This window comes from Salmo salar, chromosome 12 (assembly GCF_965601325.2).
Source record: "Salmo salar chromosome 12, fSalSal1, whole genome shotgun sequence".
Taxonomy (NCBI): domain Eukaryota; kingdom Metazoa; phylum Chordata; class Actinopteri; order Salmoniformes; family Salmonidae; genus Salmo; species Salmo salar.
In genome coordinates this window covers 2,580,135-2,605,573 of record NC_138302.1, presented here as the reverse complement: position 1 = coordinate 2,605,573, position 25,439 = coordinate 2,580,135, and the positions used below count along the sequence as shown (strand labels likewise).

Here is a 25,439-nt window from a genome sequence, read left to right as displayed (position 1 = left end):
TCTATAACACAGCTCCTCCCATTACAGAGACTGTATCAGGTCTATAACACAGCTCCTCCCATTACAGAGACTGTATCACGGTCTATAACACAGCTCCTCCCATTACAGAGACTGTATCAGGGTCTATAACACAGCTCCTCCCATTACAGAGACTGTATCAGGTCTATAACACAGCTCCTCCCATTACAGAGACTGTATCAGGGTCTATAACACAGCTCCTCCCATTACAGAGACTGTATCAGGTCTATAACACAGCTCCTCCCATTATAGAGACTGTATCAGGGTCTATAACACAGCTCCTCCCATTACAGAGACTGTATCAGGGTCTATAACACAGCTCCTCCCATTACAGAGACTGTATCAGGGACTATAACACAGCTCCTCCCAATACAGAGAGTGTATCAGGTCTGTAATGTGTAGTGAATCATCTCCTCATGATTATTATGGTTTAAATACACACTCTCTCTCTCTCTCTCTCTCTCTCTCTCTATCTCTCTCTCTGTCTCTCTCTGTCTCTCTGTCTGTCTGTCTCTCTCTCTCTCTCTCTCTCTCTCTCTCTCTCTCTCCCCCCCCCCCCTAGTCTGTACCCCCCACGCCACCCTCTGTTTTTAATGACAGCGTCTGTTAATCAGAGAACGTCTCCTTTCTGTTAGTTCAACTCAACAAATCCCAGGGCTGTGTGTTTTATAATAGTGACCAGATGACTGAGTGAGGCTGCAGGCAGCTGCTGATCTCTGCTGCCAAACTACAGAGACAAGAACAGATATTACTGAGAGAGAGAGAGAGAGAGAGAGAGAGAGAGAGAGAGAGACAGAGAGAGAGAGAATTTGACCATGAGAAAAATGGGTCAGATTATGTTTTGGGCCAGAGAGCAGCGGAGAGAGAGAGGGAGAGAGGGAGGGAGTGAGGGAGTGTCAGCGAGTTCGATTCACTAACTGTGACAGTGGGAAAATATGGAGAGAAGATGAGAGGGAGAGAGAGAGAGGGCAGGAGGGAGAGAGAGAGGGAGGGAGGGAGGGAGGGAGAGAGAGCGAGGGCAGGAGGGAGAGAGAGAGGTAGGGAGGGAGGGAGAGAGAGCGAGGGCAGGAGGGAGAGGTAGGTAGGGAGGAAAGAGAGGGAGGGAGGGAGGGAGGGAGGGAGGGAGGGAGGGAGGGAGGGAGGGAGGGAGGGAGGGAGGGAGGGAGGGAGGAGGGAGGTAGGTAGTTACTGTCCCCATTACAACACCGTTATCTATATAGTTACTGTCCCCATTACAACACTGTTATCTATATAGTTACTGTCCCTATTACAACACTGTGATCTATATAGTTACAGTCCCCATTACAACAGTGTGATCTATATAGTTACTGTCCCCATTACAACACTGTTAATTATATAGTTACTGTCCCCATTACAACACTGTTATCTACATAGTTACTGTCCCCTTTACAACACTGTGATCTATATAGTTACTGTCCCCATTACAACACTGTGATCTATATAGTTACTGTCCCCATTACAACACTGTTAATTATATAGTTACTGTCCCCATTACAACACTGTTATCTACATAGTTACTGTCCCCTTTACAACACTGTGATCTATATAGTTACTGTCCCCATTACAACACTGTGATCTATATAGTTACTGTCCCCATTACAACACTGTGATCTATATAGTTACTGTCCCCATTACAACACTGTGATCTATATAGTTACTGTCCCCAATACAACACCGGGATCTATATAGTTACTGTCCCCATTACAACACTCTGATCTATATAGTTACTGTCCCCATTACAACACTGTTATCTATATAGTTACTGTCCCCATTACAACACTGATCTATATAGTTACTGTCCCCATTACAACACTGTGATCTATATAGTTACTGTCCCCATTACAACACTGTGATCTATATAGTTACAGTCCCCATTACAACACTGTTATCTATATAGTTACTGTCCCCATTACAACACTGTGAACTATATAGTTACTGTCCCCATTACAACACTGTTATCTATATAGTTACTGTCCCCATTACAACACTGATATCTATATAGTTACTGTCCCCATTACAACACTGTGATCTATATAGTTACTGTCCCCCATTACAACACTGTGATCAATATAGTTACTGTCCCCATTACAACACTGATCTATATAGTTACTGTCTCCATTACAACACTGTGATCTATATAGTTGCTGTCCTCTTTACAAGACTGTTCTCTATATAGTTACTGTCCCCATTACAACACTGTGATCTATATAGTTACTGTCCCCATTACAACACTGTGATCTATATAGTTACTGTCCCCATTACAACACTGTGATCTATATAGTTACTGTCCCCATTACAACACTGTGATCTATATAGTTACTGTCCCCATTACAACACTGTGATCTATATAGTTACTGTCCCCAATACAACACCGGGATCTATATAGTTACTGTCCCCATTACAACACTCTGATCTATATAGTTACTGTCCCCATTACAACACTGTTATCTATATAGTTACTGTCCCCATTACAACACTGATCTATATAGTTACTGTCCCCATTACAACACTGTGATCTATATAGTTACTGTCCCCATTACAACACTGTGATCTATATAGTTACAGTCCCCATTACAACACTGTTATCTATATAGTTACTGTCCCCATTACAACACTGTGAACTATATAGTTACTGTCCCCATTACAACACTGTTATCTATATAGTTACTGTCCACATTACAACACTGATATCTATATAGTTACTGTCCCCATTACAACACTGTGATCTATATAGTTACTGTCCCCCATTACAACACTGTGATCAATATAGTTACTGTCCCCATTACAACACTGATCTATATAGTTACTGTCTCCATTACAACACTGTGATCTATATAGTTACTGTCCTCTTTACAAGACTGTTCTCTATATAGTTACTGTCCCCATTACAACACTGTGATCTATATAGTTACTGTCCCCATTACAACACTGTGATCTATATAGTTACTGTCCCCATTACAACACTGTGATCTATATAGTTACTGTCCCCATTACAACACTGTTATCTATATATTTACTGTCCCCATTACAACACTGATCTATATAGTTACTGTCCCCATTACAACACTGTGATCTATATAGTTACTGTCCCCATTACAACACTGTGATCTATATAGTTACAGTCCCCATTACAACACTGTTATCTATATAGTTACTGTCCCCATTACAACACTGTGAACTATATAGTTACTGTCCCCATTACAACACTGTTATCTATATAGTTACTGTCCCCATTACAACACTGATATCTATATAGTTACTGTCCCCATTACAACACTGTGATCTATATAGTTACTGTCCCCATTACAACACTGTTATCTATATAGTTACTGTCCCCATTACAACACTGATCTATATAGTTACTGTCCCCATTACAACACTGTGATCTATATAGTTACTGTCCCTATTACAACACTGTGATCTATATAGTTACTGTCCCCATTACAACACTGATCTATATAGTTACTGTCCCCATTACAACACTGTGATCTATATAGTTACTGTCCCCATTACAACACTGTGATCTATATAGTTACAGTCCCCATTACAACACTGTTATCTATATAGTTACTGTCCCCATTACAACACTGTGAACTATATAGTTACTGTCCCCATTACAACACTGTTATCTATATAGTTACTGTCCACATTACAACACTGATATCTATATAGTTACTGTCCCCATTACAACACTGTGATCTATATAGTTACTGTCCCCCATTACAACACTGTGATCAATATAGTTACTGTCCCCATTACAACACTGATCTATATAGTTACTGTCTCCATTACAACACTGTGATCTATATAGTTACTGTCCTCTTTACAAGACTGTTCTCTATATAGTTACTGTCCCCATTACAACACTGTGATCTATATAGTTACTGTCCCCATTACAACACTGTGATCTATATAGTTACTGTCCCCATTACAACACTGTGATCTATATAGTTACTGTCCCCATTACAACACTGTTATCTATATAGTTACTGTCCCCATTACAACACTGATCTATATAGTTACTGTCCCCATTACAACACTGTGATCTATATAGTTACTGTCCCCATTACAACACTGTGATCTATATAGTTACAGTCCCCATTACAACACTGTTATCTATATAGTTACTGTCCCCATTACAACACTGTGAACTATATAGTTACTGTCCCCATTACAACACTGTTATCTATATAGTTACTGTCCCCATTACAACACTGATATCTATATAGTTACTGTCCCCATTACAACACTGTGATCTATATAGTTACTGTCCCCATTACAACACTGTGATCTATATAGTTACTGTCCCCATTAAAACACTGTGATCTATATAGTTACTGTCCCCAATACAACACCGGGATCTATATAGTTACTGTCCCCATTACAACACTCTGATCTATATAGTTACTGTCCCCATTACAACACTGTTATCTATATAGTTACTGTCCCCATTACAACACTGATCTATATAGTTACTGTCCCCATTACAACACTGTGATCTATATAGTTACTGTCCCCATTACAACACTGTGATCTATATAGTTACAGTCCCCATTACAACACTGTTATCTATATAGTTACTGTCCCCATTACAACACTGTGAACTATATAGTTACTGTCCCCATTACAACACTGTTATCTATATAGTTACTGTCCCCATTACAACACTGATATCTATATAGTTACTGTCCCCATTACAACACTGTGATCTATATAGTTACTGTCCCCCATTACAACACTGTGATCAATATAGTTACTGTCCCCATTACAACACTGATCTATATAGTTACTGTCTCCATTACAACACTGTGATCTATATAGTTGCTGTCCTCTTTACAAGACTGTTCTCTATATAGTTACTGTCCCCATTACAACACTGTGATCTATATAGTTACTGTCCCCATTACAACACTGTGATCTATATAGTTACTGTCCCCATTACAACACTGTGATCTATATAGTTACTGTCCCCATTACAACACTGTGATCTATATAGTTACTGTCCCCATTACAACACTGTGATCTATATAGTTACTGTCCCCAATACAACACCGGGATCTATATAGTTACTGTCCCCATTACAACACTCTGATCTATATAGTTACTGTCCCCATTACAACACTGTTATCTATATAGTTACTGTCCCCATTACAACACTGATCTATATAGTTACTGTCCCCATTACAACACTGTGATCTATATAGTTACTGTCCCCATTACAACACTGTGATCTATATAGTTACAGTCCCCATTACAACACTGTTATCTATATAGTTACTGTCCCCATTACAACACTGTGAACTATATAGTTACTGTCCCCATTACAACACTGTTATCTATATAGTTACTGTCCACATTACAACACTGATATCTATATAGTTACTGTCCCCATTACAACACTGTGATCTATATAGTTACTGTCCCCCATTACAACACTGTGATCAATATAGTTACTGTGGGTGTGAGGTATGAAAATCCTGTCAGAGGGAGGGATCCAGAATGTGACGACGGAGCACCCAGCAGGTCCGTATCCCTCCCAGTCCACCAGATAATGCCAACCGCGACGGCACACTATCCACAAGCCGCCGGACGGTATAGGCAGGATGGTCGTCGACGAGCCGAGGGTTGTGGAGGAGCAGCTGCAGGAGGGGACAGGGGGACCGGAGCAGACTGGTTTAAATTCAGGATACATGGAAGGTGGAGTGAATTTTGAGAGAGTCTGGGAGTTTCAGATGAAAAGCAGTGGGGTTTATGACACGATCAATCTCAAAGGGGCCAGTGAAAGCTAGTTTTTTGGAAACCACTTTCAGAGGCAAGTCCTTAGATGAAAGCCATACCTTTTTGGCCTGGAGTGTAGACTGTGGCTGAAGCAAGGCGACGGTTATGTTGGGATTGGGTCCTGGCTGAGGCACGAAGAAGAGCAGCCCGGGCCCTCCTCCAGGTGCGACGACAACAGCGCATGTGGTCCTGGACTGAGGGCACCACTACTTCGACCTCTTGGGCAGGGAACAAGGGAGGTTGGTAACCCAGAGAACACTCAAAAGGGAGACATACCTGATGAGGTGTTGATTTTTTCCATTTTATTTAACTAGGCAAGTCAGTTAAGAACAAATTCTTATTTTACAATGACGGCCTAGGAACAGTGGGTTAACTGCCTTGTTCAGGGGCAGAATGACAGATTTGTACCTTGTCAGCTCGGGGATTCGATCTTGCAACCTTTCGGTTAACTAGTCCAACACTCTAACCACTAGGCTACACTGCCGCCCCACCCTCAATGAGCGTGTTCTGGGCATATTCCACCCAGGGTAGCTAGGCACTACAAGAGGAAGGGTTAGCTGAAGTCACACAGCGTAGGCCAGTTTCCAACTCCTGGTTGGCCCGCTCGGTCTGGCCGTTGGGGGTCCTCTTTCAGAAACAATGTCACTAGGGATGCCATTGAGCCGTAAAACATGGGATACCAGCAGGTCCGCAGTCTCCCTGGAGGAAGGAAGCTTGGAGAGGGAAAGGAAGTGAGCCACTTTGGAGAAAAAACAAATCGGTCAATAGTAGCGAGAACGACTGAGTTACCGTTCGATGGGGGGGGGGGGGGGGGGGGGGAGGTCAGTGACGAAGTCAAAAGCTATGTGTGACCAGGGTGCGATTGATTATGGGAAGAGGACGAAGCAGACCCGGATCTAGGTTTTGGTGGAGGTTTTGTTCCCGAGCACAGACCGAGCAGGCTGAGATGAATTCCGAGCATCTTTCTCCATGGTGGGCAACCGAAAATTGCTGACGCCTGGAAGGCGACAGTCCGGTTCATGCCAAGGTGACAGGGTGAGGTGAGTAGAACGGGCCCCATTGAAGAACATCAGAACTGAACTGAATCTGGTACAAACAGAACCTTACAAGGACCGTTTCCTGGATCAGGCTCAGTTCAGCTGAGCCTGACGAACAACGAGGGACTCAATCTCCATCTCTCGGCCAGATTGTACGCGACACAGGGGTACCCAGGAACAGACTTAAATGAGGAAACAGGGATGAATTAAACCAAAATATTTATTGTTACACAGGGAGATATGGAGTGCAGGTCCGGGGAAACTCGGATGAGTTGCAGAAAAAACAGATGTGGAGACTGAAGTTGGCTGAGTAGAACAGGGTAAACAGGGTCCTGAGGGGAATCCAAGGTAGTGGTGGTGAGATGTGGAGACTAGAGCTAGAAACTAGGGCCTGTAGGACCTGCCTTGTTGATAGTGTTGTTAAGAAGGTAGAAACTAGGGCCTGTAGGACCTGCCTTGTTGATAGTGCTGTTAAGAAGGTAGAAACTAGGGCCTGTAGGACCTGCCTTGTTGATAGTGCTGTTAAAACCTGTAGGACCTGTAGGACCTGCCTTGTTGATAGTGTTGTTAAGAAGGTAGAAACTAGGGCCTGTAGGACCTGCCTTGTTGATAGTGTTGTTAAGAAGGCAGAGTAACGCTTTATTATGGACAGACTTCTCCCCATCTTAGCTACTGTTGTTATCAATATGTTTTGACCATGACACTTTACAATCCAGGGTTAATCCAAGCAGTTTAATTATTTATTTATTACAATATTTAGTTGAGGTTTAGGGTTTAGTGAATCATTTGTCCCAAATACAATGCTTTTAGTTTTTTTTAATTTATGACTAACTTATTCCTTGCAGTTTGTTTGCCAATCGGTTGTGCAGAGGAGACTTATTTGCCATTCCTTTTGCCTCATCCCTCTTAACCATACCATTTTTTCAATTCCTCATCAATCCACGGGTCAGAACGCTCCGATCGACCCTACTCCTCGGCCAGAGCGCTCAGTGTGTACTCTCTGAACGTTTCCGAAAGCGAAACGCACTGAATTTAACAACAGGACAATCTGACAGCCCGCTCTGAATTTACAAACGCCCAGAGCACACTCTGAGCGCCCTCTGGACTCCAGATTGAATATAGGAACAGGAACACACCAAATATATGCATGAATTTGTCCTGAACTGTTTTTGTTGGGAAGCATGAGGCTGCTTTTACAGTAACCTAAAACCAGTGGTGTGAACTACTTAAGTAAAAATACTTTAAAGTACTACTTGTTTTTTTTTTTTTTTACTTTACCTTACTATTTATATTATTGACAATTTTTACTTTTACTTCACTACATTCCTAAAGAAAATGTCGTGAATTGGGTGAGAGAAGTCAGACTCATCCTTGTCGGACGGAGTTTAAATTTTTGTCAGCAGTTCTATTGTTTATAGTTTACCTAAAACATTTACAATTATTGTTTTATCGGCGATGGGTTGTAATAATAACGTTTTTTGTTTTGTTTTTCGTTCTTGCTAAGGTGTGGTTTTTCTATTCACACGACAATACAAGCTACTACATTTCCCACAATTAATTTGGTTATCGTCTTGGGGGTTTTTGTTGTCGGTGATTGGTCAGTGTTTAAGGAAGATAAGGGGCGTTATCTACAGGTGTTTTAACCAATCGGTGCTACGGATATGAATTTCCCGCTCGGTAATTGGCCCATTTTTTGGTTGAAAACTTTCCCGTGATGCTTTGTTTCCGTCCGAATTCAAACTCGTCAGGACCAATCACAGGCGGCTGAAACGAACAGACCAGCATTTAAACTAACAGCTAGCTTTAGTCGACGCTGTTGTTAATAAATAAACGACGAGCAAAGTAGTAACAACGGTGAGGTGTTGTTTATATTATAATTCAATTATATTAAAGTTAAAAAATCGATTTGATTCTTGGGTATCGTACGTAAAAAAAAATGTAAGCGAACAGTTTGGTAAAACATTTGGTTTAGTTTTGATTTGAATTCAGTGGGTTACTCGGAAGGCTAGCTAGCTAGCTAGTTAGCCCTGTCTAAAGTGAGGTAGATTAGCATAACCTTTTTTTTTTTTCTTTTTGTTGTGTATTGGATTTTTATTTATTTTAAATTGTCTTTTTTTTTTTTGTCAACATATCTTTATATATTTTTGTTGCTTTCGAAGGGCACTTTATTTATTTATTTATTATTATTATTAAAAATGAGTGCACCTGTAGCCAAGGCGACGAATCCGTCGACAAACGTCGACCCCAAATCGGCACCTCTCAAAGAAATCCCGGATATTCTTATAGATCCTCGGACGTTCAAAAAATACACCCGGGGAAGATTTCTTGGTAAAGGTGGTTTTGCTAAATGCTACGAAATCACAGATATGGAAACGAAAGAAGTTTTCGCCGGTAAAGTCGTCCCTAAATCCATGATTCTCAAGCCTCATCAGAGGGAAAAAATGAGCTCTGAAATCGCCATTCACAAGAGTCTCGACAATCCTCACATTGTTGGATTTCACGGATTTTTCGAGGATGATGATTTTGTTTTTGTCGTTTTGGAAATTTGCAGACGAAGGGTGAGTTGGATTTCTGATTATATAATTTAATTTTTTTTTAACTTAGTTTTAATAATAATAAGTTTTAATTAATAATGTTTTTTTAGGAGCTACTGTATCTAGTTTTGGACACTTCCTAGTCTAGGAAGGACATGTAAAATGTAATGTAAATGAAACCTAACGCTCAACATGACTAGCTACTTGAATTAACAAGACTTGTTGTTTAAAACACAACTTGTCCCCCTCCTTTTCAAGGTGACTAACTAGGATTGCATAAGTACTTAGATTTTATATATAGTTTGTGCTTTTGAATTGAAAAGTTATTTACAACTCTTGAACTTTCTTTAAAAAAACTAGTCCGCCCCTTTTTTGATTTATGATTTTGTACAAACTACTAAAAACTGTTTTTTTCTTGGCATGACAACTTAGACTAAGTACATTGTCCGTCCCGTCCCCTCTTCCAATCAGACATTCAGAAGTAAACCCTAAAAAATACAAGTTAACCCCAGTGATATAACAGTTGCTAAACCCCTCCATTTCTCTGTCCCCCCCCCCCTCTCTCAGTCTCTGTTGGAGCTGCATAAGCGTCGTAAGGCGGTAACGGAGCCCGAGGCCCGTTATTATATGATGCAGCTGGTAAAAGGCTGTCAGTACCTCCACGACAACAGAGTGATACACAGAGACCTGAAACTGGGGAACATCTTCCTCAGCGACGACATGGACGTTAAGATAGGTACGCAGCGCACACACACACACACACACACACACATTAATATACACACTCCACACACACACACACACACTTGGTGAGCCGGTCCAGAATGTACACACACACACACACACCTCTGTACAGCACCTTGTCTAAACACCTATCTGTCTCTCCTCCTCCTCCAAGGTGACTTTGGCCTCGCCACAAAGATAGAATTCGAAGGGGAACGTAAGAAGACGTTATGCGGGACGCCGAACTACATCGCCCCGGAGGTCCTCTGTAAGAAAGGCCACAGTTTCGAGGTCGACGTCTGGTCTCTGGGCTGTATCCTGTAAGTGGAACGTAGACGAGCTTAGCTACTGGGGTAATAAATAAATGTATATTTGATCAGGTATGTTTGCAGGGTTTTTTTGTACTGTGTTTATCGTTACATTCGGTACATTTTTAACGAGAGAGTTTGGGCATCGAAAAATGACATTGGTATCTGTTTTCAAAGTCGTTCTGGTCGCAATAAATTAAAACTAAACAATATACCACATTAATGCTTGCGAATACAGATATTTAATACTGTATCTGGGGGGGTCCCCCAGTAGTGGTCTAGATCTGAGGGGGGGGGGGGGGTCCCCCACCAGTAGTGGTCTGTATCTGAGGGGGGGTCCCCCAGTAGTGGTCTGTATCTGAGGGGGGGTCCCCCAGTAGTGGTCTGTATCTGAGGGGGGGGTCCCCCAGTAGTGGTCTGTATCTGAGGGGGGGGTCCCCCACCAGTAGTGGTCTGTATCTGAGGGGGGGGTCCCCCACCAGTAGTGGTCTGTATCTGAGGGGGGGGTCCCCCACCAGTAGTGGTCTGTATCTGAGGGGGGGGTCCCCCACCAGTAGTGGTCTGTATCTGGGGGGGGGGGGGTCCCCCCCAGTAGTGGTCTGTATTGTAACAGGCCTCGTCTCTCTCAGGTACACGCTGCTGGTCGGTAAACCTCCGTTTGAGACGACGTGTCTGAAGGAAACCTACAACCGAATCAAAAAGAACAATTACACTATTCCCTGGGTGAGTTACTACCGTATTATACCACTACATTATCCCCCTGGGTGAGTAAACGCCGTATTATACCACTACATTATCCCCCTGGGTGAGTAAACGCCGTATTATACCACTGGGGTTATCCCCCTGGGGGAGTTAACGCCGTATTATACCACTACATTATCCCTCTGGGTGAGTTAACACCGTATTATACCACTACATTATCCCTCTGGGTGAGTTACCACCGTATTATACCACTACATTATCCCCCTGGGTGAGACCACTACATTATCCCCCTGGGTGAGACCCCTACATTATCCCCCTGGGTGAGTTAACGCTGTATTATACCACTACATTATCCCCCTGGGTGAGTACCGCTACATTATCCCCCTGGGTGAGTACCGCTACATTATCCCCCTGGGTGAGTACCGCTATATTATCTCCCTGGGTGAGTTAACACACCGTATTATACTACTACATTATCTCCCTGGGTGAGTTAACACACCGTATTATACTACTACATTATCTCCCTGGGTGAGTTAACACACCGTATTATACCACTACATTATCTCCCTGGGTGAGTTAATACACCGTATTATACCACTACATTATCCCCCTGGGTGAGTTAACACATTGAAGGTGTCAATTACCTTAATAATTCAAAGGTCATTCGTGCTGATTTCCAGTTTTCGTCACAAAATCTTCTCTCCGTTTGTCCTGTTTTTTAAAATCCTGTTTCTGTAGCAAATCAACCCCGTGGCAGCGTCTCTGATCAAGCGAATGCTCCACGCCGACCCTTCCCAGCGTCCCACCGTCTCCCAGCTGCAGACGGACGAGTTCTTCACCGAGGGTTACACCCCCTTACGTCTCCCCACCACCTGCCTGACCGTCCCGCCGCGCTTCTCCATCGCTCCCTCGTCTCTGGAGCCCGGCCAGAGGCGCCCGCTCACCGCTCTCAACAACAAAGGTTAGGCTTCACACGACGTAGGACGCTGTGGTCTAGTGTCTCTCTCTCCTTTCCTAACTTCCTTTCCTTCAGCGTTGGGGTCTAGTCTCGGTCTCCTTTCCTCCCTTCCTTTCTTTCAGCCCAGGGGTCTAGTGTCGGCCTCTTCTCTTAAGCGGAGGGTCTAGTGTCGGCCTCTTCCTTCCTTTCCTCCCTTCCTTTCCTTCGGCGGGGGGTCTAGTGTCGTCCTCTTGTCTTCATTAGGGACGGAGAAGGTGGAGCAGAAAGACGAGCCGCTGCTCAGAGAGATTCCAGAGGCGACAGACTGTCACCTGAATGACCTGCTGCAGCAACTGGACACCTGCAACGCTGCCAAGCCCTCGGAGAGAGGACTCGTACGCATGGGTACGACACACACACACACAATGCCGAGAGAGAGACGCACATACTTGCATGGGTACGACACACTGTCAAGTCCTCCGAGGACTCGTTCCCATGGGTACGACACACTGTCTAGTCCTCGGAGGACTCGTTCCCATGTGTACGACACACTGTCTAGTCCTCGGAGGACTCGTTCCCATGGGTACGAGACACAGCCCAACATATTGACCTTTGACCCCTGTGTTTCCAGAGGAGGCCGAGGACCCAGCCTGTGTCCCCATCTTCTGGATCAGCAAGTGGGTCGACTACAGCGACAAATACGGACTGGGTAACAACTGTTACCATGTCAACCCTCTCTCTCTCTGTTACCATGTCAACCCTCTCTCTCTCTCTCTCTCTCTCTGTTACCATGTCGAACCTGTCTCTCTCTCTCTCTGTTACCATGTCGAACCTGTCTCTCTCTGTTACCATGTCGAACCTGTCTCTCTCTCTCTCTGTTACCATGTCGAACCTGTCTCTCTCTCTCTCTCTGTTACCATGTCGAACCTGTCCTCTCTCTCTCTCGTTACCATGTCGAACCTGTCTCTCTCTCTCTCTCTCTCTCTCTCTGTTACCATGTCGACCCCTCTCTCTCTCTCTCTCTCTCTCTGTTACCATGTCGACCCCTCTCTCTCTCTCTCTGTTACCATGTCGACCCTGTCTCTCTCTCTCTCTGTTACCATGTCGAACCCCCCCGTCTCTCTCTCTCTCTCTCTCTGTTACCATGTCAACCCCCTCTCTCTGTTACCGTGTCGACCCCCTCTCTCTATGTCGACCCCCTCTCTCTCACATGTCGTCTCTCTCTCTCTCTCTGTTACCATGTCGACCCCCTCTCTCTCTGTCACCATGTCGACCCCCTCTCTCTCTCTCACCATGTCGACCCCCCCCCTCTCTCTCTCTCACCATGTCGACCCCCTCTCTCTCTCTCTCTCTCTCTTTCTCTCACCATGTCGACCCCCCCCTCTCTCTCTCTCTTACCATGTCGACCCCCTCTCTCTCTCTCTCTCTCTCTCTACCATGTCGACCCCCTCTCTCTCTCTCTGTTACCATGTCGAACCCTCTCTCTTCTCTCTCTCTCTGTTACCATGTCGAACCCTCTCTTCACTCTCTCTCTCTCTGTTACCATGTCGACCCCTCTCTCTCTCTCTCTGTTACCATGTCGACCCCTCTCTCTCTCTCTCTGTTACCATGTCGACCCCCTCTCTCTCTCTCTGTTACCATGTCGACCCCCTCCCTCTCTCTCTCTGTTACCATGTCGACCCCCCTCCTCTCTCTCTCTCTTACCATGTCGACCCCCTCTCTCTCTCTCTCTTACCATGTTGACCCCCTCTCTCTCTCTCTCTTACCATGTTGACCCCCTCTCTCTCTCTCTCTTACCATGTTGACCCCCTCTCTCTCTCTCTCTCTGTTACCATGTCGACCCCCCCTCTCTCTCTCTCTGTTACCATGTCGACCCCCTCTCTCTCTCTCTGTTACCATGTCGACTCTCTCTCTCTCTGTTACCATGTCGACTCTCTCTCTCTCTCTCTGTTACCATGTCGACCCCCTCTCTCTCTCTCTCTCTCTCTCACCATGTCGACCCCCTCTCTCTCTCTCTCTGTTACCATGTCGAACCCTCTCTCTTCTCTCTCTCTCTCTCTCTCTCTCGCTCTCTGTTACCATGTCGACCCCCCCTCTCGCTCTCTCTTACCATGTCGACCCCCCCCCTCTCTCTCTCTCTGTTACCATGTCGACCCCCTCTCTCTCTCTCTCTGTTACCATGTCGACCCCCTCTCTCTCTCTCTCTGTTACCATGTCGACCCCCTCTCTCTCTCTCTCTCTGTTACCATGTCGACCCCCTCTCTCTCTCTCTCTCTGTTACCATGTCGACCCCCTCTCTCTCTCTCTCTCTGTTACCATGTCGACCCCCTCTCTCTCTCTCTCTCTGTTACCATGTCGACCCCCTCTCTCTCTCTCTGTTACCATGTCGACCCCCTCTCTCTCTCTCTGTTACCATGTCGACCCCCTCTCTCTCTCTCTGTTACCATGTCGACCCTCTCTCTCTCTCTCTTACCATGTCGACCCCCTCTCTCTCTCTCTCTCTCTTACCATGTCGACCCCCCCCTCTCTCTCTGTTACCATGTCGACCCCTCTCTCTCTCTCTCTCTGTTACCATGTCGACCCCTCTCTCTCTCTCTCTGTTACCATGTCGAACCCCCTCTCTCTATGTCGACCCCCTCTCTCTCACCATGTCGTCCCCTCTCTCTCTCTGTTACCATGTCGACCCCGTCTCTCTCTCGCTCTCTCTGTTACCATGTCGACCCCCTCTCTCTCTCTCTCTTACCTTGTCGACCCCCTCTCTCTCTCTCTCTGTTACCATGTCGACCCCCCCTCTCTCTCTCTCTTACCATGTCGACCCCCCCTCTCTCTCTCTCCCTCTCTCTCTCTCTTACCATGTCGACCCCCTCTCTCTCTCTCTCTGTTACCATGTCGACCCCCTCTCTCTCACCATGTCGACCCCCTCTCTCTCTCTTACCATGTCGACCCCCTCTCTCTCTCTCTCTCACCATGTCGACCCCCTCTCTCTCTCTCTCTCACCATGTCGACCCCCTCTCTCTCTCACCATGTCGACCCCCTCTCTCTCTCTGTTACCATGTCGACCCCCTCTCTCTCTCTCTCTCTCACCATGTCGACCCCCTCTCTCTCTCTCTCTCTCTCACCATGTCGACGTCGACTCTCTCTCTCTCTCTCACCATGTCGACCCCCTCTCTCTCTCTCTCTCTCACCATGTCGACCCCCTCTCTCTCTCTCACCATGTCGACCCCCTCTCTCTCTCTCACCATGTCGACCCCCTCTCTCTCTCTCTCTCACCATGTCGACCCCCCCCTCTCTCTCTCTCTCTCTCGTTACCATGTCGACCCCCCCCTCTCTCTCTCTGTTACCATGTCGACCCCCTCTCTCTTTACCATGTCGACCCCTCTCTCTCTCTTACCATGTCGACCCCCCCTCTCTCTCTCTCTTACCATGTCGACCCCCCCCTCTCTCTCTCTGTTACCATGTCGACCCCCCCTCTCTCTCTCTGTTACCATGTCGACCCCCCCTCTCTCTCTCTCTGTTACCATGTCGACCCCCTCTCTCTCTCTCTCTTACCATGTCGACCCCCCCTCTCTCTCTCTGTTACCATGTCGACCCCCTCCCTCTCTCTCTCTGTTACCATGTCGACCCCCTCTCTCTCTCTCTCTGTTACCATGTCGACCCCCCTTCTCTCTCTCTCTCTCTTACCATGTCGACCCCCCTCTCTCTCTCTTACCATGTCGACCCCCCCTCTCTCTCTGTTACCATGTCGACCCCCCCTCTCTCTCTCTTACCATGTCGACCCCCTCTCTCTCTCTTACCATGTCGACCCCCTCTCTCTCTCTTACCATGTCGACCCCCCTCTCTCTCTCTCTCTGTTACCATGTCGACCCCCCCTCTCTCTCTCTCGTTACCATGTCGACCCCCCCCCTCTCTCTCTCTCTCTTACCATGTCGACCCCCCCTCTCTCTCTCTCTGTTACCATGTCGACCCCCTCTCTCTCTCTCTCTGTTACCATGTCGACCCCCCCTCTCTCTCTCTCTCTGTTACCATGTCGACCCCCTCTCTCTCTCTCTCTGTTACCATGTCGACCCCTCTCTCTCTCTCTCTCTGTTACCATGTCGACCCCCCCTCTCTCTCTCTTACCATGTCGACCCCCCCCTCTCTCTCCTCTCTCTCTTACCATGTCGACCCCCTCTCTCTCTCGTTACCATGTCGACCCCCTCTCTCTCTCTGTTACCATGTCGACCCCCTCTCTCTCTGTTACCATGTCGACCCCCTCTCTCTCCTCTCTGTTACCATGTCGACCCCCCCCCCTCTCTCTCTCTCTCTTACCATGTCGACCCCCCCCTCTCTCTCTCTCTCACCATGTCGACCCCCCCTCTCTCTCTCTCTCTCTTACCATGTCGACCCCCTCTCTCTCTCTCTCTTACCATGTCGACCCCCTCTCTCTCTCTCTCGTTACCATGTCGACCCCCTCTCTCTCTCTCTCTGTTACCATGTCGACCCCCCTCTCTCTCTCTGTTACCATGTCGACCCCTCTCTCTCTCTCTCTGTTACCATGTCGAACCCCTCTCTCTCTCTCTCTGTTACCATGTCGACCCCCTCTCTCTCTCTCTTACCATGTCGAACCCCCTCTCTCTCTCTTACCATGTCGACCCCCCCTCTCTCTCTCTTACCATGTCGAACCCCCTCTCTCTCTCTTACCATGTCGACCCCCCTCTCTCTCTCTTACCATGTCGACCCCCCCTCTCTCTCTCTTACCATGTCGACCCCCTCTCTCTCTCTTACCATGTCGACCCCCCTCTCTCTCTCTTACCATGTCGACCCCCCTCTCTCTCTCTTACCATGTCGACCCCCCTCTCTCTCTCTTACCATGTCGACCCCCCTCTCTCTCTCTGTTACCATGTCGACCCCCCCTCTCTCTCTCTTACCATGTCGACCCCCCCCTCTCTCTCTCTCTTACCATGTCGACCCCCCTCTCTCTCTCTTACCATGTCGACCCCCCTCTCTCTCTCTTACCATGTCGACCCCCCTCTCTCTCTCTCTTACCATGTCGACCCCCCTCTCTCTCTCTTACCATGTCGACCCCCTCTCTCTCTCTCTCTACCATGTCGACCCCCCTCTCTCTCTCTTACCATGTCGACCCCCCTCTCTCTCTCTTACCATGTCGACCCCCCTCTCTCTCTCTTACCATGTCGACCCCCCTCTCTCTCTCTTACCATGTCGACCCCCCTCTCTCTCTCTTACCATGTCGACCCCCCTCTCTCTCTCTTACCATGTCGACCCCCCCTCTCTCTCTCTTACCATGTCGACCCCCCCTCTCTCTCTCTCTCTCACCATGTCGACCCCCTCTCTCTCTCTCTGTTACCATGTCGACCCCCCCTCTCTCTCTCTCTGTTACCATGTCGACCCCCTCTCCTCTCTCTCTCTGTTACCATGTCGACCCCCTCTCTCTCTCTCTCTGTTACCATGTCGACCCCCTCTCTCTCTCTCTCTGTTACCATGTCGACCCCCTCTCTCTCTCTCTGTTACCATGTCGACCCCCTCTCTCTCTCTCTGTTACCATGTCGACCCCCCTCTCTCTCTCTGTTACCATGTCGACCCCCCTCTCTCTCTCTGTTACCATGTCGACCCCCCTCTCTCTCTGTTACCATGTCGACCCCCCTCTCTCTCTGTTACCATGTCGACCCCCCTCTCTCTCTCGTTACCATGTCGACCCCCCTCTCTCTCTCGTTACCATGTCGACCCCCCTCTCTCTCTCGTTACCATGTCGAACCCCTCTCTCTCTCTCTGTTACCATGTCGACCCCTCTCTCTCTCTCTCTGTTACCATGTCGACCCCTCTCTCTCTCTCTTACCATGTCGACCCCCCTCTCTCTCTCTTACCATGTCGACCCCCCTCTCTCTCTCTTACCATGTCGACCCCCCTCTCTCTCTCTTACCATGTCGACCCCCCTCTCTCTCTCTTACCATGTCGACCCCCCTCTCTCTCTCTTACCATGTCGACCCCCCTCTCTCTCTCTTACCATGTCGACCCCCCTCTCTCTCTCTTACCATGTCGACCCCCCTCTCTCTCTCTTACCATGTCGACCCCCCTCTCTCTCTCTTACCATGTCGACCCCCCTCTCTCTCTCTTACCATGTCGACCCCCCCTCTCTCTCTCTTACCATGTCGACCCCCCTCTCTCTCTCTTACCATGTCGACCCCCCCTCTCTCTCTCTCTCTACCATGTCGACCCCCTCTCTCTCTCTCTTACCATGTCGACCCCCTCTCTCTCTCTCTCTTACCATGTCGACCCCCTCTCTCTCTCTCTACCATGTCGACCCCTCTCTCTCTCTCTGTTACCATGTCGACCCCCTCTCTCTCTCTCTGTTACCATGTCGACCCCCCTCTCTCTCTCTCTGTTACCATGTCGACCCCCTCTCTCTCTCTCTGTTACCATGTCGACCCCCTCTCTCTCTCTCTGTTACCATGTCGACCCCCTCTCTCTCTCTCTGTTACCATGTCGACCCCCTCTCTCTCTCTGTTACCATGTCGACCCCTCTCTCTCTCTGTTACCATGTCGACCCCCTCTCTCTCTGTTACCATGTCGACCCCCTCTCTCTCTGTTACCATGTCGACCCCCTCTCTCTCTGTTACCATGTCGACCCCCTCTCTCTCTGTTACCATGTCGACCCCCTCTCTCTCTGTTACCATGTCGACCCCCTCTCTCTCTGTTACCATGTCGACCCCCCTCTCTCTCTGTTACCATGTCGACCCCCCTCTCTCTCTGTTACCATGTCGACCCCCCTCTCTCTCTCTGTTACCATGTCGACCCCCCTCTCTCTCTCTCTGTTACCATGTCGACCCCCTCTCTCTCTGTGTTACCATGTCGACCCCCTCTCTCTCTCTGTTACCATGTCGACCCCCTCTCTCTCTCTGTTACCATGTCGACCCCCTCTCTCTCTCTCTGTTACCATGTCGACCCCCTCTCTCTCTCTCTGTTACCATGTCGACCCCCTCTCTCTCTCTCTGTTACCATGTCGACCCCCTCTCTCTCTCTCTGTTACCATGTCGACCCCCTCTCTCTCTCTCTGTTACCATGTCGACCCCCTCTCTCTCTCTCTGTTACCATGTCGACCCCCTCTCTCTCTCTGTTACCATGTCGACCCCCTCTCTCTCTCTGTTACCATGTCGACCCCCTCTCTCTCTCTCTGTTACCATGTCGACCCCCTCTCTCTCTCTCTGTTACCATGTCGACCCCCTCTCTCTCTCTCTGTTACCATGTCGACCCCCTCTCTCTCTCTCTGTTACCATGTCGACCCCCCTCTCTCTCTCTGTTACCATGTCGACCCCCCTCTCTCTCTCTGTTACCATGTCGACCCCCTCTCTCTCTCTGTTACCATGTCGACCCCCTCTCTCTCTGTTACCATGTCGACCCCCTCTCTCTCTGTTACCATGTCGACCCCCTCTCTCTCTGTTACCATGTCGACCCCCTCTCTCTCTGTTACCATGTCGACCCCCTCTCTCTCTGTTACCATGTCGACCCCCTCTCTCTCTGTTACCATGTCGACCCCCTCTCTCTCTGTTACCATGTCGACCCCCTCTCTCTCTCTCTGTTACCATGTCGACCCCCTCTCTCTCTCTGTGTTACCATGTCGACCCCCTCTCTCTCTCTGTGTTACCATGTCGACCCCCTCTCTCTCTCTCTGTTACCATGTCGACCCCCTCTCTCTCTCTCTGTTACCATGTCGACCCCCTCTCTCTCTCTCTGTTACCATGTCGACCCCCTCTCTCTCTCTCTGTTACCATGTCGACCCCCTCTCTCTCTCTCTCTGTTACCATGTCGACCCCCTCTCTCTCTCTCTGTTACCATGTCGACCCCCTCTCTCTCTCTCTGTTACCATGTCGACCCCCCTCTCTCTCTCTCTGTTACCATGTCGACCCCCTCTCTCTCTCTCTGTTACCATGTCGACCCCCTCTCTCTCTCTCTGTTACCATGTCGACCCCCTCTCTCTCTCTCTGTTACCATGTCGACCCCCTCTCTCTCTCTCTGTTACCATGTCGACCCCCTCTCTCTCTCTCTGTTACCATGTCGACCCCCTCTCTCTCTCTCTCTGTTACCATGTCGACCCCCTCTCTCTCTCTCTCTGTTACCATGTCGACCCCCTCTCTCTCTCTCTGTTACCATGTCGACCCCCTCTCTCTCTCTCTGTTACCATGTCGACCCCCTCTCTCTCTCTCTGTTACCATGTCGACCCCCTCTCTCTCTCTCTGTTACCATGTCGACCCCCTCTCTCTCTCTCTGTTACCATGTCGACCCCCTCTCTCTCTCTCTGTTACCATGTCGACCCCCTCTCTCTCTCTCTGTTACCATGTCGACCCCCTCTCTCTCTCTCTGTTACCATGTCGACCCCCTCTCTCTCTCTCTGTTACCATGTCGACCCCCTCTCTCTCTCTCTGTTACCATGTCGACCCCCCCTCTCTCTCTCTCTGTTACCATGTCGACCCCCCTCTCTCTCTCTCTGTTACCATGTCGACCCCCTCTCTCTCTCTCTGTTACCATGTCGACCCCCTCTCTCTCTCTGTTACCATGTCGACCCCCTCTCTCTCTCTGTTACCATGTCGACCCCCTCTCTCTCTCTGTTACCATGTCGACCCCCTCTCTCTCTCTGTTACCATGTCGACCCCCCTCTCTCTCTGTTACCATGTCGACCCCCTCTCTCTCTGTTACCATGTCGACCCCCTCTCTCTCTGTTACCATGTCGACCCCCTCTCTCTCTCTGTTACCATGTCGACCCCCTCTCTCTCTGTTACCATGTCGACCCCCTCTCTCTCTCTGTTACCATGTCGACCCCCTCTCTCTCTCTCTCTGTTACCATGTCGACCCCCTCTCTCTCTCTCTGTTACCATGTCGACCCCCTCTCTCTCTCTCTGTTACCATGTCGACCCCCTCTCTCTCTCTCTGTTACCATGTCGACCCCCTCTCTCTCTCTGTTACCATGTCGACCCCCCTCTCTCTCTCTGTCACCATGTCGAACCCCCCCGTCTCTCTCACCATGTCGACCCCGTCTCTCTCTGTCACCATGTCGAAACCCCCCGTCTCTCTCACCATGTCGACCCCGCTCTCTCTCTCTTACCATGTCGACCCCCCTCTCTCTCACCATGTCGACCCCCCTCTCTCTCACCATGTCGACCCCCCTCTCTCACCATGTCGACCCCCTCTCTCTCTCTCTCTGTTACCATGTCGAACCCTCTCTCTCTCACCATGTCGACCCCCTCTCTCTCTCACCATGTCGACCCCCTCTCTCTCTCACCATGTCGACCCCCTCTCTCTCTCACCATGTCGACCCCCTCTCTCTCTCACCATGTCGACCCCCTCTCTCTCTCACCATGTCGACCCCCTCTCTCTCACCATGTCGACCCCCTCTCTCTCACCATGTCGACCCCCTCTCTCTCTCACCATGTCGACCCCCTCTCTCTCTCACCATGTCGACCCCCTCTCTCTCTCACCATGTCGACCCCCTCTCTCTCTCACCATGTCGACCCCCTCTCTCTCTCACCATGTCGACCCCCTCTCTCTCTCACCATGTCGACCCCCTCTCTCTCTCACCATGTCGACCCCCTCTCTCTCTCACCATGTCGACCCCCTCTCTCTCTCACCATGTCGACCCCCTCTCTCTCTCACCATGTCGACCCCCTCTCTCTCTCACCATGTCGACCCCCTCTCTCTCTCACCATGTCGACCCCCTCTCTCTCTCTCACCATGTCGACCCCCTCTCTCTCTCTTACCATGTCGACCCCCTCTCTCTCTCTCTCACCATGTCGACCCCCTCTCTCTCTCTCTCACCATGTCGACCCCCTCTCTCTCTCTCTCACCATGTCGACCTTCTCTCTCTCTCTCTCACCATGTCGACCTTCTCTCTCTCTCTCACCATGTCGACCCTCTCTCTCTCTCTCACCATGTCGACCCCCTCTCTCTCTCTCTCACCATGTCGACCCCCTCTCTCTCTCTCACCAGGTCGACCCCCTCTCTCTCTCACCATGTCGACCCCCTCTCTCTCACCATTTCGACCCCCTCTCTCTCTCTTCTCTCTCTCTCTCTGTTACCATGTCGACCCCCTCTCTCTCTCTCTGTTACCATGTCGACCCCCTCTCTCTCTCTGTTACCATGTCGACCCCCTCTCTCTCTCTCTGTTACCATGTCGACCCCCTCTCTCTCTCTCTGTTACCATGTCGACCCCCTCTCTCTCTCTCTGTTACCATGTCGACCCCCTCTCTCTCTCTCTGTTACCATGTCGACCCCCTCTCTCTCTCTCTGTTACCATGTCGACCCCCTCTCTCTCTCTCTGTTACCATGTCGACCCCCTCTCTCTCTCTCTGTTACCATGTCGACCCCCTCTCTCTCTCTCTCTCTGTTACCATGTCGACCCCCCCTCTCTCTCTCTCTCTCTCTGTTACCATGTCGACCCCCTCTCTCTCTCTCTGTTACCATGTCGACCCCCTCTCTCTCTCTCTGTTACCATGTCGACCCCCTCTCTCTCTCTCTGTTACCATGTCGACCCCCTCTCTCTCTCTCTGTTACCATGTCGACCCCCTCTCTCTCTCTCTGTTACCATGTCGACCCTCTCTCGCTCTCTCTCTGTTACCATGTCGACCCTCTCTCTCACCATGTCGACCCCCTCTTTCTCTCTCGACCCCCTCTCTCTATGTCGACCCCCTCTCTCTATGTCGACCCCCTCTCTCACCATGTCCGCCCTCTCTCTCTCTCTCTTACCATGTCAACCCTGTCTCCTCTCCTCCAGGTTATCAGCTGTGTGACAACAGCGTGGGCGTTTTGTTTAATGACTGTACCAGGATGATCATGTACGCCGACGGAGACAGTCTTCAGTACATCGACAAGATGGCCGCTGAGAGCTACCTCAGCGTCCGCTCCTACCCAGCTACGCTCTCCAAGAAGGTTAGCGTCTCGCCGCTAGTGCTTCTCTATGGCTGTGGCTAGCATCGGGCTAACTGTTGGATAGCGTCGTGATTAAAAAGTCCTTTAGCTCTTACCCAGCTACGCTATCCAAGAAGGTTAGCGTCTCGCCGCTAGTGCTTCTCTATGGCTGTGGCTAGCATCGGGCTAACTGTCGGATAGCGTCGGGATTAAAAAGTCCTTTAGCTCCTACCCAGCTACGCTATCCAAGAAGGTTAGCGTCTCGCCGCTAGTGCTTCTCTATGACTGTGGCTAGCATCGGGCAAACTGTCGGATAGCGTCTTCCCTCTCTACGTGTCTGTTAAAGGGTTAGAGCCTAGCTGACCTGTGACCTTTGACCCCTCCCTAGATCACGTTGTTGAAGTATTTCCGTAACTACATGTCGGAGCACCTTCTGAAGGCGGGCGCCAACATCACGCCGCGGGACGGGGACGAACTCGCCCGTCTGCCGTACCTCGGACACTGGTTCAGAACCAAGTCCGCCATCGTCCTCCACCTCACCAACGGCACCGTGCAGATCAACTTCTTCCAGGTACCCTCCTCTTCCTCCTTGTCTCTCTTCCTCCTCGTCTCTCTCTCTCTCTCCTCCTCCGCGCGTCTCTCTCTCTCTCTCCTCCCCTCCTCTCTGAGTATCTGTTGTCTGTTCTGCAGGACCACACCAAGTTAATCCTGTGTCCCCTGATGGGCGCCGTGTCCTTCATCGACGAGAAGAGAGACTTCAGGACGTACAAGACGTCTCTGATCCAGGAGTTTGGCTGCTGTAAAGAGCTGGCCAGCAGGATGAGTTACGCCAGACTGATGGTGGCCAAGCTACTGTCCTGCAAGTCCTCCACTCCTCGCTAACCAATCTCCTGTCCTCCTCTCTCTGGCCCCGCAGCCAATCACAGCCCAGCTGGAGGTCCACCCCCCCAGCCTCTAACTATAATCCACTTCCTGTTGTCTGCTGGCCAATCAGAGTGTGTCACAATAAGCCAGTTGGACTGCTGGATCTCCCCAACGGTCTCTAAATGTTGAAACAACGTCTTTTTTATTATAGTCACACAAGATCGGTCCCCCCCTACCTACCTGTCTGTCTCTCTGGTCACCAGTCTCTCTCTCTCTCCCCCCCTACCTGTCTGTCTCCCTGGTCACCAGTCTCTCCCCCCCCATCTGTCTGTCTCTCTGGTCACCAGTCTCTCTCTCTCCCCCCCTACCTGTCTGTCTCTCTGGTCTCTGTTTCCCCTCAGGATGTTAAGTTAGACAAACATCCAGTCTGTAATCCACTTCTCTGTCTGGTCTGTAGTACGCTAGGTGTTGTGGGAATCGAACCGTGCTGACAGACCGTATCATGTACATGCTTCTCTACCTGTTTTTTTTACCTGTAGTTCCTCTTGTACAAATCTTTTCTCTCCAGGTTTAATTAAAATGTTTACATGTTTTGTTTTTTTAAAAGTTGAATTTTCTTCCACGTTAATAAAGTCTTGAAAGAGGTTGTTTTTTTTACTTGTTGTCGTGTTCATGTGAAGCAGATTAAACTCAAAGCATTATGGGTTGGAAGTTACTGTAAACCTAGAATGGAATCCATCTGAACGGGGCGTTACTGTAAACGTAGAATCCAACTGAACGGGGTTACTGTAAACCCAGAATCCAACTGAACAGGGTGTTACTGTAAACCTAGAATCCAGCTGAACAGGGCGTGTCCGTTACTGTAACCCTAGAATCCAGCTGAACAGAGCGTGTCCATTACTGTAAACCTAGAATCCAGCTGAACAGAGCGGGTACGTTACTGTAAACCTAGAATGTTTGCAGTAGGGTTGGTCTGTAATGTAACTGTAGAGACCTACGTGATGTTTACTTGGTCGAATGTTTAAATTTCACAACCAGCATAGAATGAGGGATCGTGGGATACGTTCAGTTTACTGCGTTGCGGAACCATTTGAACGACACGGTCCCCCCCCCCCCCTAAACGTTCTTAAACATTATTAAGGTATGTTTGCGGGATGTGGCTTGAAGCAATGAGTGACGTATTTAAAAGGCGGTATCGACTGGGTTATCCAACTCACAGCCCTTCCCTGGTTGATTTCTTACATTGCGGTCCAAGTTAGTGGAAGGGTGTTTTCACATCCCTGTATGATCTGGGGGCCTTCGATACTCTTTTTAATATATCCCTGTATGATCTGGGGCTTTCGATACTCCTTTCAATATATCCCTGTATGATCTGGGGCCTTCGATACTCCTTTCAATATATCCCGGTATGATCTGGGGCCTTCAATACTCCTTTCAATATATCCCTGGATGATCTGGGGCTTTCGATACTCCTTTCAATATATCCCGGTATGATCTGGGGCCTTCGATACTCCTTTCAATATATCCCTGGATGATCTGGGGCTTTCGATACTCCTTTCAATATATCCCGGTATGATCTGGAGCCTTCGATACTCCTTTCAATATATCCCTGGATGATCTGGGG

The 25,439-nt window shown here is 48.9% G+C and overlaps 1 protein-coding gene across 2 annotated transcripts; it reads left to right on the top strand.

The window, feature by feature from the left end:
- The first annotated feature begins 8,626 nt into the window (after positions 1–8,626).
- On the top strand, positions 8,627–24,459 carry LOC106590979 (serine/threonine-protein kinase PLK1). Of its 2 annotated transcripts, XM_045713687.2 has the most exons (10): positions 8,628–9,412; positions 9,956–10,124; positions 10,287–10,431; positions 11,049–11,142; positions 11,860–12,082; positions 12,323–12,463; positions 12,690–12,767; positions 22,818–22,972; positions 23,340–23,522; positions 23,642–24,459. In XM_045713687.2, exons 1-10 carry the CDS (start codon positions 9,050–9,052, stop codon positions 23,831–23,833), a joined length of 1,743 nt encoding a protein of 580 aa, XP_045569643.1. In that variant the 5' UTR covers positions 8,628–9,049; the 3' UTR covers positions 23,834–24,459. The 2 variants fall into 2 exon arrangements, with proteins under 2 accessions (XP_045569644.1, XP_045569643.1); XM_045713688.2 differs by lacking the exons at positions 12,323–12,463; positions 12,690–12,767 and having other exon boundaries at positions 8,627–9,412.
- The last annotated feature ends 980 nt before the right edge of the window (positions 24,460–25,439 follow it).

Bases quoted from the DNA above. Each gene is read 5' to 3' on its own strand.
- LOC106590979 (XM_045713687.2), top strand. From the start codon at position 9,050: ATGAGTGCACCTGTAGCCAAGGCGACGAATCCGTCGACAAACGTCGAC. The intron at 9,413-9,955 runs GTGAGTTGGATT...CCCCTCTCTCAG, and splicing joins TGGAAATTTGCAGACGAAGG to TCTCTGTTGGAGCTGCATAA. The intron at 22,973-23,339 runs GTTAGCGTCTCG...ACCCCTCCCTAG, and splicing joins CAGCTACGCTCTCCAAGAAG to ATCACGTTGTTGAAGTATTT.